General features: G+C 46.4%; 1 protein-coding gene across 1 annotated transcript in view; it reads left to right on the forward strand.

Annotated features, from left to right (window-relative positions):
• Positions 1–13,030, forward strand: part of ANKDD1A (ankyrin repeat and death domain containing 1A) — a 44,977-nt gene that overhangs the window by 16,386 nt on the left and 15,561 nt on the right. Inside the window, exons 6-11 of the mRNA XM_075006942.1 lie at positions 2,393–2,491; positions 4,520–4,618; positions 7,465–7,563; positions 9,068–9,166; positions 10,472–10,570; positions 12,139–12,237. Coding sequence (XP_074863043.1) covers positions 2,393–2,491; positions 4,520–4,618; positions 7,465–7,563; positions 9,068–9,166; positions 10,472–10,570; positions 12,139–12,237 — 594 coding nt within the window. The remainder of the gene's footprint in view (positions 1–2,392; positions 2,492–4,519; positions 4,619–7,464; positions 7,564–9,067; positions 9,167–10,471; positions 10,571–12,138; positions 12,238–13,030) is intronic.

The raw sequence follows: 13,030 nt of genomic DNA on the forward strand, positions 1-13,030 counted from the left end.
GGCTGATTCCTCAGTCCCACCCAGATTTTAATACCTTTACACAAGCTGAACAGTGCCTGGTTCTAACCATGCTCATATTAAAGTCAATGACACCACTCATGGAGTAAGGTGCTAGTCAGCACGGTCCAGGTGAGAGTTCAGTACTCGGATCTGCCACTAGTTAGTTGGGTGTCCCTGGGCAAATCACTTTGCTCCCTGAGGTTCACAGTTTCACCACCTGTAAAATGAGAATGACACTGATCTCGTTTGGGACGTGTTTTTAGATCTATGGATGAAAAATTCCATATAGGAGGTAGAACAGGGTCAGCAACCTTTCCGAGGTGGAGTGCCGAAATGTGACGTTTAGATGTACAGGCCAAATGGTCGTGATGCTTTTTAAAGTCACCAGTAGTCCAACTTACAACAGCTTCATTAATAAAGAAGTGAAGTTGCAGAGCTTTACCTTTTAGGTGGTGGTCGATAGCATTAGTTGGTCTTTTGTTAATCCACAGGCGGCCTGGCTTTGAGCAAGCTCCTGACTGCAAGGGCAGGGGCGGGGATGAGCTCCCGCCTCACGTGCCAATGAAAATTGACTTGTATGCCACTTTTGGCGCCTGTGCCAGGAGTTATTGACCCATGAGCGAGAGGCTGCTGCTGTTAAGGTATAACACTCCAACCTTTGGTGCTCCAGCAAAGGCCTGCAGCAGCAGGAGGTGAATCGTACGTGATGTTTCACTAGTGATTTGAGTCTGGCTCCAGTCGATGGAGAACTCTAAGGCTCAGGGTCCTCTGCTAACACCCTCTCTCCCATGTGGGGCTGGCTTGGCTGTATAGCTAAATTAGGTGGTCACCTAGGGAGCCGGGCTTTTAGGGCCACAAAATTAGACCAATGATTTTTTTTTTTCCTCTATTTAACAACCAATATATTAATATGTTCTAAATGAAAGTATCAAATATAGTATTTGTCAACAGGGTGTCAAAGCAATGTCCGAAGTTATTTATTTCACATTGTGGTGCACAACTGTCTATGTAAATCGAGTTAAATGTGTTAGAGCATAGCTTCAACAGAGCACGGCCTGGGTTTGCTCCCTAGTTCAGTCACTCTCCGTAGCCCAGTGCTGGCCAGTCCCACAGTTGAGTCTGTGTTGCTCACTGGTCAGTAACTTGCCGCAGCTGTTCTGCTGAATTATGAGCTGTGACCTCGAAGATGCTGGGCCCACGGAGAACTTGTGCTGAACTTGAAAAATTTGGGCAGAGGTTTTCACAGGAATGTAGAAGGAGAATCACAGGTGTTTGTGTATTTATTGTAGAGTGTTACTAGTATAGTAAAGACCTGATTTTTTTTCAAACCCCTGACGGCTAATGTTAACAAATACCACTTAACATAGAGATTCCTTTCTGCTGCTGGGCTGTTTACCCTATGCAGTATAATTGTGTTTGGATTAATGAGAAGCAGGAGAAAAACCAATAACACACTTAATTTTATTTTTACTTTGTTCATTTTGAATGCCAAGTAAATAAAGGTGCAATTTCATTCTAGACTTAGCACTTTTCTTTCTAGCGAGTGGGATGGGTTGCCACAGTCACAGTTCATTTAGAACTCCATAGACCCTTGGGCCGGTGCTGCTCCCAAGCTAGTCCCTTGGAGTTTCAACCCAGGGCCTGTTGGTTGAAGGCTGCCCCTCTAATATAGCTGATACAGCGGGGCACGGATAGTAGAGTACTGTAATAAGAAAAGGAAATTGTCCCCCACAGGTTTTTTCCTGATTGCTTGCTGCCCCTGTGCTCAAGAGGCAGACCTCTTTCCTGATCTCTTAATGAAGAAGGCATATGTGTTCACAAGGCACAACTCCAGCAGTGCATGCTGCCTTCCTGCACGCACAGCCCTCACTGATGTCAGTAGCAGCCCTTTCTCACCCAGCATCTGCATTGTTCCATTCTCTTGCCTGCTTAGGAAAAAGTGGGTCAAACGTGCCAATTAAAATAAATGACTCGCCCACAGATAATTGACGCTGCAGGTCGTTTTCTCTGTCTCCTTTTTGTAAACTGTAGTTTCCTTGTGATAAACCTTTTGCTTTCCCCTCTTCCTGTGAAATAAATATTGAGATTAGTTGGTCCTTTTATTATGCCAGATGAAACCACAATACACCTAATTGTTAGTACCTGGGAGTGGTTCTAATTGGCATGGTTTTTATAGGCTTGGCTCCAAATTTTAAACAAAAACTTTTTGCTACCCGTGACTTTTATTAGTACATTTTAAAGTGCACAGCACTACTAACTGGGGGTTGAAATGGCCTACCAGGATGTGACTATTCAGAGATGTTACTTTGGAGCCTTTAGCAAAAGTCAAGTGTTTGTGCTTTCTCAGTTTACCACAGTTCTTATTTTTATTTATTTATTTTTTTACCTAAAGATGGACAGGACGGCATTTCATCTGGCTGCAGAGAATGGGAGGTTAGAAGTGGTGGAGTTCCTGATCGGATCAGGTTGTAGTCACAGTGTAAAAGACAAGGTATGGAAAGCAAAAGCCATTGGCCAGAGCCAGAGAAATGTAACCAAAGGCTAGATGGCATGAGGGGTTGTTAGTGGGACATACAGCTGGGTCACTGGCTGAAATCCAACACAAGTGGGTTGTGAGCATCAGTTCGTTGGCTGGCTGCACAGCGTTTTGCAGTATTTGTGCCATGGAAATTGTCCCAGCTGTTCACAGCCCAAGTATACCACTGCTGTGATGTAGAATAGTAACGGAGAGGGAGCTGTGCTAGTCTATATACTATCAAAACAAAAAAGCAGTCAAGTAGCACTTTAAAGACTAACAAAATGATTTATTAGGTGATGAGCTTTCGTGGGACAGACCCACTTCTTCAAACCATAGTCTTTAAAGTGCTACTTGACTGCTTTTTTTTTTTTTTTTTGCTGTGATATAATGGGGCAAGGACAGGGTGAGATTCTTCCCCTGGCTTTCTGGCTGTCATAACTCTAAGATGCATTGTGATGAAGTGCTACAACTTGAATCTACCAGAAAAAGCCTTCCCATTTGCTGTTTGTGGGTAGATGATAGACCCCTAATGGGGAGAAAAGACAGTGGGATTTCTATGCTTGGGCCCAGTCTGAGAGTAATGACAGAAAAAAGGGTCATATGTCCAGTCATCTAGAATATGTAGATTCCACGATCTTATCTATGACCTGCTAAACATTAGGGCATGCCTATTTTATGGTGATAGAAGGTGGCTCAGTAACTAGAGAGAGATCGAGTTTTCAGAGGGGTAATCATGTTAGTCTGTTTCAGCAAAATAGACAACGAGTTTGAGGGTACCTTTAAACACTAATAATTTTATTATTGCATGAGCTTTAGTGAATTGCAACTCACTTAGATGCATGAAGTTGGGGTGGGGGGGGGAAGTTGGTATGGAAATAGAGATGAGTGTTAGAGCTGAGCTAATTCAATCAGGTTGGCCCACTTCCATCAGGGATAAAAAGGTGAGACTACCTGGAGGAGAAAATGACTTACTGTAATGAGAGAGCCATTCGCAGTCTCTTAAGATTCATTCTGATGGTGTCAGATTTGCATATGAATTCAAACAGCTCAGCAGTTTCATACTGAACTCTGTTTTTGAAGGTTTTTTGCAAAGAATGGCAACTTTCAAGTCTGTAACTATATATGTCCAGGGAGGCTAAAATGTTCTCCCATTCCCTATTTGATGTGTGTCCTTTTATTTTGTTGTGTTTCTGTATCCATGAAACTCACAAAAGCTTATGTCGTAATAAACTTGTTAGTCTTTAATGTGCCACCAGCCTCCTTGTTTTCGACAGAAGACATTTGTCCCATTTGGAGAAGGTCTATGAAGACCAATGTGCCATAGCTCTATAGTCTGACATCTGAGGCGTTACTAACACAACAGTGATAACAAGATCTGATAACAATGGGGGACTGATCCAGATATTCCATAATAGTAGAGATTAACATCAGGTAGGATATGAATTTGGGAGAAGCATATTATTGTTACAGATGTTCAGTGTATATTAAATAGATTCTCCTAGACCTCCCTTTCATGCACTAATACAACTAATTCCTGAGAAGTTGACCTTTCTTTTCTTCAGTGAGGATTATTAGAAAACAGAATGGTGGTGATGCTCACTGTCACACTAAGGATATGTCTTCACTGCTTGGAAGATTGACCTGCCAGGGTCGATCTTCTGGGGTTCAATGTCGCCCACGTATTGCGGAGGCATGAAGTTGAACTATCGGGCATTGACAATAGACCTGTGCACTCCGCAATCGCACGAGGAGTAAGGGAAGTCGATGGGAGAGTTTCTCCCATTGACCTCCCTTGGGGAGGACCGCCAAATAAGTCAATTGGTGAGAAGTGGATTCCAGCTATGCAATTGCCATAGCTGGAATTGCATATCTACCGTCGACTTTAAGCTCTAGGGCAGACCTGGCCTGAATCACCCTGAATGTTGGTTTGCACAGAGTGGCTTTGTTTGGGTACTTTGATCATGCAATTTTATTTACACACAAAACAATGTTTCTCTGTAGGAAAAGAACACAGCCCTACATTTAGCTGCTAAAAATGGGCATCCCATGGTGTTGCAGAGGATTATGGAAGTTGGACTGGACCTAGAAGAAAAGAACATGGTGCGTGCAAAAGGAACGTCCCGTTCCCTCTTAGAGGTGGTCTCCTATGCCAGCTGGTAGCTCACCCTCCAAGCCAGGACTGATGGGGATTGTATTTAGAACAAGTTTTTGTGGCCAGCTGGTTTTTATTTAAAATGCACTGATCCAAAGTGCCTGGCATGTGTACAGAATGTGGGTGAGACACAAAAGGCCCAAGACGTAAGTCCCTCCATGTTGTACTGATTCGTCGCTGGATTATCTTTCCAGCACCGTGTGTTCAGGGGCCTGAGCAGCTAATAAATTTCACTGTAACATTAGACTGACCGTATCTGCCCCCAGCCAAATATGGGACATGGGGGAACGATGCTGTTCTGGCCAAAACAGGACAGACAGTTGTCCTATGTCTGAGTTGGGTGGTAGCTGCCCTGTGGGGGCTGCCACTGAGCTGGGGGAGGGGTGGGCTCCATGGCTGCAGGGGGCAGCTGTGGCTGTCAGCTGCCCCATGACTTGGGGAGTTGGGAACTGGGCTCCTGCCCCACCAGCAAAGCTCCCAGCTTGCCCCAGCCCTGGGGATCTGGGATCCAGTAGCAGCTACATTGGTCTGGCTCCCCCAGCTGCAGGAAGCCAGAACTGAGCGGCCGCCTTCTGCACTTGGGGAGAAGGTGGAATACAGTGTGTTTAGTCCCTTCCGCAAAATAAATCAACATGCTTTCCTGGCGCCCATAATACAGGGCCATCCCACCCAAAACGGGACAGATGGTCACCCTATGTAATAGAAATCTTGCTGAAATGATGTTGACTTAGTCGTTGAACAAACCACCCTTTTGCGTGAGATCTTTCCCTCTACAGATGAATGTTGAAAGTCTGTGTTTGAAACAGAGTGAAGGCTTGTGGTGTATTGTGACTTATTTGTTTCCCTGTGGGGTGTTTGTTTCTTTTAGCAATTTCTGAGTTTTATGTAGATGTCCAAAAACCAGGTGCAATTCAGGGCTTTCTTTGTTTGCTTATAAAGTAAGGAGCAAGGGGTATGTTACCCTCACTCATTACCGTAGTAGAGATTGTAATGAGTAATCTCTTTGTAATGTTTCCTGTTGCCTTCTAACACAGTACTGCCTCAGACAACACTATATTAAAGCACACTAGAAAACCTTTAGTGCACACCAGCAGGATCTCCATGGACCAATTCAAGTGCATCGCATCATCATACTTCAGAAACCATGCTCCCATCGCCTGCATTCCTGCTCCATGAACACAAGCCCTTAGCTACATGGAAGCATTTCTGCTGTTTATTGGATAAACAAAAGCAAAAAAGAAATCAGTATTGGGGGTGTTTTGTCAGTTAAAACAGAAAATCAGAAAATCTAACCATAGGTTAAAACCCTGGATAGCTCAAACAGGCTCCAGTAAAGTCCTTAGCAATTGCAGGGCACATTATTAAAGTTTATTAAGGTTCCTCTTACGTCTTATTTAACGCTGTGTTTGCCCAGTAAATAAGATTCTGGTAAGATGACGTGAAGGAGAAGGAAAACAATCTTATCTGATACATCTACCAGTTCTTACGTATGCTGTATGATTCTCTTCCTGAACATCTGTCCTCATTAACAGTGACAGTGAAAACAGATTAACTTCCTTTGGCTGTTTCATAGTGGTTTCCCTAGTGCAGGGGTCGGCAACCAAAGCAGCAAGCAAGAGCCTTTTTTCTTTTTCTTTTAATTCAGTAAAATACTCAATAATTCAAGAGCCACAATGCATGTGAATATGAGACAGTCCTTAATAAATGACATATTTACAAAATTACATATTTTTGTAACCCCTATCTTAAGAACAGCTACACACAGCAATTTGTAACGAGATGCATGTTTACCGCAGGACGTTCAGCATTCCTTGAAAAATAATCAGGAGGGTTTTTTTGTTTGTTTGTTTTTTACTTTGCAATTATAGCATTGGGAGCCACAAAGAAGTCCTTCAAGAGCTGCATGTGGCCCTGGAGCCACAGGTTGGGCTAGGGGAAAGTGTGGTACAGCAGTTAGAGAGGAATGGGAGTCAGGACACCTGGGTTCCCAGCTGAGTCACAAATGATCTGTGTGATTCTGGGGAAGCCATTTTTCTCCTAGTGCCTCAGTTTACCTATTTGTTAAATGGATACAGTTGACTCCTTGATAAAATTGGGTAATGGGTGTTGGACACCACAGCCACTAGCCACATCTGGCTATTTGACCGGTTGAGTGTGGCTAGTTGGCTTGAACAATGAATATATTTTTGGAATAGTGTGGGTATTTCACTGTAGCACTAACCACTAGAGTGACTACAGGTGTACACTCTCTGCGGAGTGTACGTTTTTTTAATTATTTTATGATAGTGTGTTACAGAAGTATCTTTTAGAAGACATTAAGGTTGTGACCTTAATCAAAGATATATTGCAGGGTTAGGTCTGGAGTCCTTTCCAAGCTCCTCTTTTTGTTCCCAGGTAGAATTGCCCTAGCTACTACGTGGGGTTGTAGACTCTTGAGCACCCGGGTTGCAGAACAGCAGGTCAGTGGTAACTGATGGGAACGCTGAGTCCCATGCCATATGCAGAACTCCCATTGCAATCAGTACAGAGGGAGGCCTTCGCTATTTTGCTTGTGTTAATTTCCTTTCCCTGGCAGTAGTTGAGTGAGAATGAATCTCTGATCCTTAGAACCATGATTTGCACACATTAGTGATTCGGAAGACAAGTTGCCAAAGAAGCCCAAGTTAATGAACGGTCTTGTGCCCCAGAGCTGTAGCTTGTCCTTCCTCCTGAAACAGAGTGACACCTCTTTATCAGAGGCTCGTGGAGCCTAAACAAGCACACCCATGTAAAGCTTGTTCTGTTGCATCTGCAGGAAGGTCTGACCGCTCTGCACTTGGCTGCAGAGGAAGGCCACTATGACTGCGTGAAACTCCTCCTGGAAGCTGGTTGTGATGTTAATGCCCAAACCCAGGTGAGCAGGAACAGCCTGAAGATGAGTCTATCTCAGAGCACTTGATGTTGGTGCTACCTGTAATCACTGTGTGGCTAGCACAGCCATCCACAGGCAGACAGCAGTGAACATGCAGGGCTAATTTCCATTCACCTTGTAGAATGCTACTTCTGTTATAGAGTATCAATGGAGAGCAGAAAAACCATTTGCTAAATATCTGAATAGGAGCTTCTTTGCCCAGGAGGTCACTGTGCAGGCAATGGACTCCCTTGCTTAGCCATAGGCAGTTGACATGATATTTTGTCTACACATATCCTGGGATTTGTAATAATGTCTCAGTGCTGGTCCCAGCTTTGGTGGGTCATTGTAGTTCTGTTACCAAACACAGACTTGACTTGTTCGCTGTAGGGGATGCCCTGCCTTCATAGGAATGCTCAGTCAGCTCTCTGATCTCATCTGTTTTTTCCCTGTAGGTTGGTAGAGAGCATACCCATCTCAGGCTGTGCTTATACTAGACACAGAAGTCAACCGCTGATACACAATTGTAGCTACTCCGATTGCATAGCTAAAATTGATTTTTCAGCAGTCGACGTCAATGTCTGTCTACATGCAAGAAGGTCGGTGGGAACTTTTCTCCTGTTGACCTTCCTTAATCCTCTCCACTTGTGGGGAGATCCAGGGTTGACATCAACCCCGGAAAGTGTCATTTCACACGCGTGTGAAACAAAGCCCCAGAAGATTGACCCCGAGAAGGTCAATTCTCTGCGGTAGTGTGGCTCTAGTCTCAGACTCTGCCTTGAAGACTATGGTAGTCCCTCTCTCTGGAGCAGGGCAGCTGGAAATGAGCCATCAGATGAGGCACTCTTTCAGTGGCCTGCCAAAGGGAGTAGACAAGTCAGCTTTTTGTCTGGCCCACAGTGGGAGAATTGTCCGCTGCTAAGTGACCTGAAGTTCCCTGAAGGAAGGTAAAGTCAAGTAGTGCTGCAGCTTCAGGCTGGTGGTAGAGGTATCATCTTCCTCTCTGACAACATTTGTGCTCTGAGAGACAAGGGCAGTCTATTGGGGGTGTAAGACTATTCCAGGGGGAAAGCAATACACACACGCGCACAAAGATCATTCGAGTTTTCTGAAGGCTGTTGGGGCAAGTGGGGAGATGGCAAGAAAGAGTGTGAATGTGGTATCTTGGGGGAGAGTCCCTCTAAGCAGGTCAGTCTTGTGCTCCCCCAACTCCTGATTTCACTGCAGGGCTTGGGCAGTCAAAGCCATTCAACCCAAGAGTTGCATTCCCATGGGAAAGTGGTTATGGCTTTGGTTGTGTTGCTACCCAGTAGAAATCTCTCATCCTAGTACTGGAGCATCATTAACTGCAGGCACTAATTGCCTCCCTTGGCTCGCGTGTGGAAGGAGCGCTGGGAGAACACGTAGGGTGGCCTGCAAGACAACTGGGATCACTGGGAAGCAGGAGCCCCTTGCTGGCTTGATAGAATGTCCCGACTAATACTGGCCATGTTGATGTCTTTCTCAGAAAGCAATGACCTGCCTTCATTATGCAGCTCTCCATGGCTACGAAGACATGGCCAGGCTTCTTATTGATGCAGGAATTGACGTAGACGCGGTTAATCATGTAAGTCCTATTCAGTGGGATTTCAGAGTCGATAAACAGAACCATATTCCAGCTTTCTTCAGGCTTGGCAAATTATATATGGGGTTCAGTTCAGTAGCGTAACGGTCCGTGTTGCTGTGGGCCTGTGTTTTTGCTAACCCTGGCACTCCACTCCTCACACAGCGTTTCCCTGGCAGGATCGGGGTCTGAACTAGGGGGTGTGGGGCCTAGTGGAGATTTGTGTGTGGAAGAATGAGTTCATTTGATTCTTGGCCCTCCCTGGGAAGCCCCTCGACAGCTCATTTACACAGTGCTTGCCCTAGAGAGGGACCATGCGGGCGGGGCTGGGGAGAGGGAATTTGGGTAGAAAACTACTGGCCCCTCAAGCCATCCTGAGTCTGACGTGTTCCTGTGCATAGACCATCACCAGCCGTTGTCAAGAGAGCTGGTTCCAAGATGACAGGGTCCAATTGCTGGTTGGATTTGATGTGGCGTCAGGAGCCGCAAGCTTGTTCCGATTGATTTCAGGAGGGAGAAGGCTGACCCTAGCTGTGTGTCATTCTCTTGTAGCACCTAGAACTGCCTTGGTGGCAGCTGATTTGTTAAGCCAAAGGCTGCATGAATGGCAGACAAGTTTTGGAAGTAGTCATTGTGTGCCGTACGAGATAACCTTGCTTAGGCCCTGGGACACAGGCAGTTTGTTCTGCAGGGCAGGGCAGGGCAGGGCAGGCATCCAGCTCAGGGAATGGAAGTGGGGAGTCAGAGCTGGGGCCAGGACCAGGGATCAACCAGCAGGCTCTGAGCTGGGGGGGAGATGCCAAGAGTTAAGCCAGAGGGCAGGATTTTAACAAGCAGTCAGATGCAAGGGCAAGAACTGGAGAGTGGCAAGGGTTAGACACAGCCAGAGAGAGGCGAGAGCCAGGAGGGAGGAGCAGGGTGGGAACAGGGCTGGGTCAGGATTGCATGAGGCAGACAAGAGCCGGGGCCAGTGGGCAAATGAGAATGAGCAGCTGTGCAGATTTCTGCTGCTGCTGATAGCTCCGTGGCTCACTTTTTGGCTTTGACAGGTATGAGCCAATCAGGCAGCTGCAGGCCTGGGGGGCTCTGGGAGGCCATCCTGTGGTGATTGACTTTCCAGTGCTTTGCCCGTCTCCCTTGGTGCTGACAAGTGAGCCTGGGGACTCAGAGCCCCAGGATCTAGACCTGCACCATTTGCTCCTTTACATTTCCCCTCATGAGGAGACTCCAGTACCCCCGGCTGTGAGTGAATGAGAAGCCCTGATGTGTTTTCCCCTCATATCTAATTAACGCACCTTCTTTCCTCAGCAAAATGCATCAGCTGTGCACATTGCCATCTTGCAGAACTTTCCAGCCATCGTTAAACTCCTCATCGACACGGAGTGCAACCTTGACATCCCTGATAATGTAAGGCTGGGAACCCGTCCCTCTTCGATAAGTGACTTAAGACCTCCGTGCATATGGCTCAGCCAGTTTTAAGTGGGGCTGAGGGAAGGAACAAGCCCTTTAAAAGTGAAAAATGTGGAAGCTCGGCTTCTGAAAGATGAAGATGGCCGTGGTGTTCTCCTTTTCCAAGCCAAACGCGTGGTCCGACCCTGCAAGCCCTCTCTGGGGGTGGGATTCCCATTTAGTTCCTTAGGCTGGGTGATAAGTGAAGTTGGCAGGCTCAGCCCCTCGCCACTGAGCTGTACACATCAGCATGAAAGGGTATTTTGAGACAGTTCAGAATGACTGACTGAAAATGGGGGAAGGGGGAGAAAGATGGATTTGACTGGATCTTAGTCAAAACTGTGATATCACTAATGGTGAGTCTGCAACACAAAAAGATCTGTATATCCTCACAGTGATGGGCAGCCATTGGCCCTTGGAGCACATGCAGCCCACTGGGGCTCCACTTGTGGTCTGTGGACCCCCCCGGCTGACCCTCTCCCCCACGCACTTCTCGCACACTGGCACACCAGAGTCCTGCACCTCCTACTCCTCCACCCCCCCCTCGCCCAGTACTTTCAGAGTGCCACCGATCTCCTGCTTTGCACTTGTCCCTGCTCCTCCGCCTCCCTCCCAGCGCTGGGACACCACAAACAACAGTTTCACAACATTCCGGTTCTAGGAGGGAGTGGAAGGAGCTGGTAAGTGCAGGGGTCCAGTGCCCCAGTGCATGAGAGGCGTGTGGGGAAGTGGGCCAGCCAGGGGGTCTGCTGGCTGCAGGGGAAGCCCCGCAGGGCCATAGGCTGCTGTGGTCCACTGAGGTGAAGGAGGGCCATTCTTGTGACCCACTCACCATTTGTGGTTGCGCATTCCTGACCTATCGTCTTGAGTTTTAGTTACGACTCCTTCTGCTCTTGTAGGTATCTCAGTATACACTTGCATGATTCAGGCCTGCGTCAAATTGCCATGATATTTTGTCCGGCGCCTTTTAAATTTCCTAAGGTTTTCTAGAAATTCTTCAGTATGAAAGGAAAAATACACTGCAGGAGTAACCCTATTAACCTGCAACCTTATGTGCCATAGAAAGTGATGGCTATGAGCGCTGGCTCCGGTTGGCCAAGGTATTTTGTTGCTGCTGTTGTCATCGTTGACTGTAGACAGGGCTTTGAGCAGAAGCTCCATTTCCTTGGCCTCTCTCTGCTTGATTTACAGGGTTTAAAAATCTTCCTTCCAGTTGGCCCAAGGGTGCTTTATCTAACACGACAGGTTCATCCATCTTTAGGCTGAAATGTGTACCACGGAGACTTCCTAGTGCTGGTACCAGCCTAGACTGGTGTTGTTTCTGAACGGCTCTTGCAGTTCACTGTGGGACCCATTCCTGTTCGTGGAAGGGATTCATGGGCATGAGGGAGAGGAGAATGTGTTCCTCTGTACGCTCTTGGCCTGGTCTCCTGGGGCTGTTATAAATGGTCATATTTCTTCTCATCATTCCTGGCCAGCATTTCCTCCCAGGTATTTCATCATGCTTCTGCTTCCTTTGTATGCAGAGGCAGCAGACACCACTCCACATTGCCGCAGAACATGGGAGACAAGACATAGCGGAGATGATTCTCGTAGCGGGAGTTAACTTGAAGTTAACTGATAAGGTAAATGTAGAATCATAGAATCTTAGGGCTGGAAGGGACCTCAGGAGGTCATTGAGTCCAGCCCCCTGCCTAAAGCAGGATCAACCCCAACTAAATTATCCCAGCCAGGGCTTTGTCAAGCTGAGACTTAAAAAACGCTAGGGATGGAGATTCCACCACCTCGCTAGGTAACACATTCCAGTGCTTCACCACCCTCCTGGTGAAGTAGTTTTTCCTAATATCTAACCTACACCTCTCCTTCTGTAACTTGAGACCATTGCTCCTTGTTCTGCCATCTGTCGCTACTGACAACATCTTTAGGGATAGAACAGGTGAATGGGGATTGGAGGAAAGAGAGGTTTTGTTTGATCTCAGTCCATGAGTATAAAGGACAGTATTATTAAAATACCAACATTTTCAAGGAATAAACAGTTAAAATATTGCTTTGTAGTGAGGAGGAGGGTTGGATTTTGAGGTGGGTGTGAACGACTCTTAGGAAAGTATAGGGTAGTTTGTTCCTTGCCATGTAAAGTTCTCCGATGCGACTCCTGCTACTGCCACCTGTTCGTTTCCGCAAACTACAAAATGTGATTCTGTAGCGATCATAAATAACACGTTATAGGGATTAGAAACACTGTAATGGGTTTAAAAAAAAACCCCTAAAGATCCCATGTGCAAGGATTTGAAACTCTCTGTGCTTGGTGCTTTGCTTGCTGGGGAGAAAAAGGAAACCACACAACTCATGAACTAAATGAATTTTAAGATGATTGTGTGAGTTCTCTTTGTTCTGAGAGTATCGTGGGACATATTTGTA

The sequence above is a fragment of the Carettochelys insculpta genome, chromosome 12, assembly GCF_033958435.1.
Source record: "Carettochelys insculpta isolate YL-2023 chromosome 12, ASM3395843v1, whole genome shotgun sequence".
NCBI classification, from domain to species: domain Eukaryota; kingdom Metazoa; phylum Chordata; order Testudines; family Carettochelyidae; genus Carettochelys; species Carettochelys insculpta.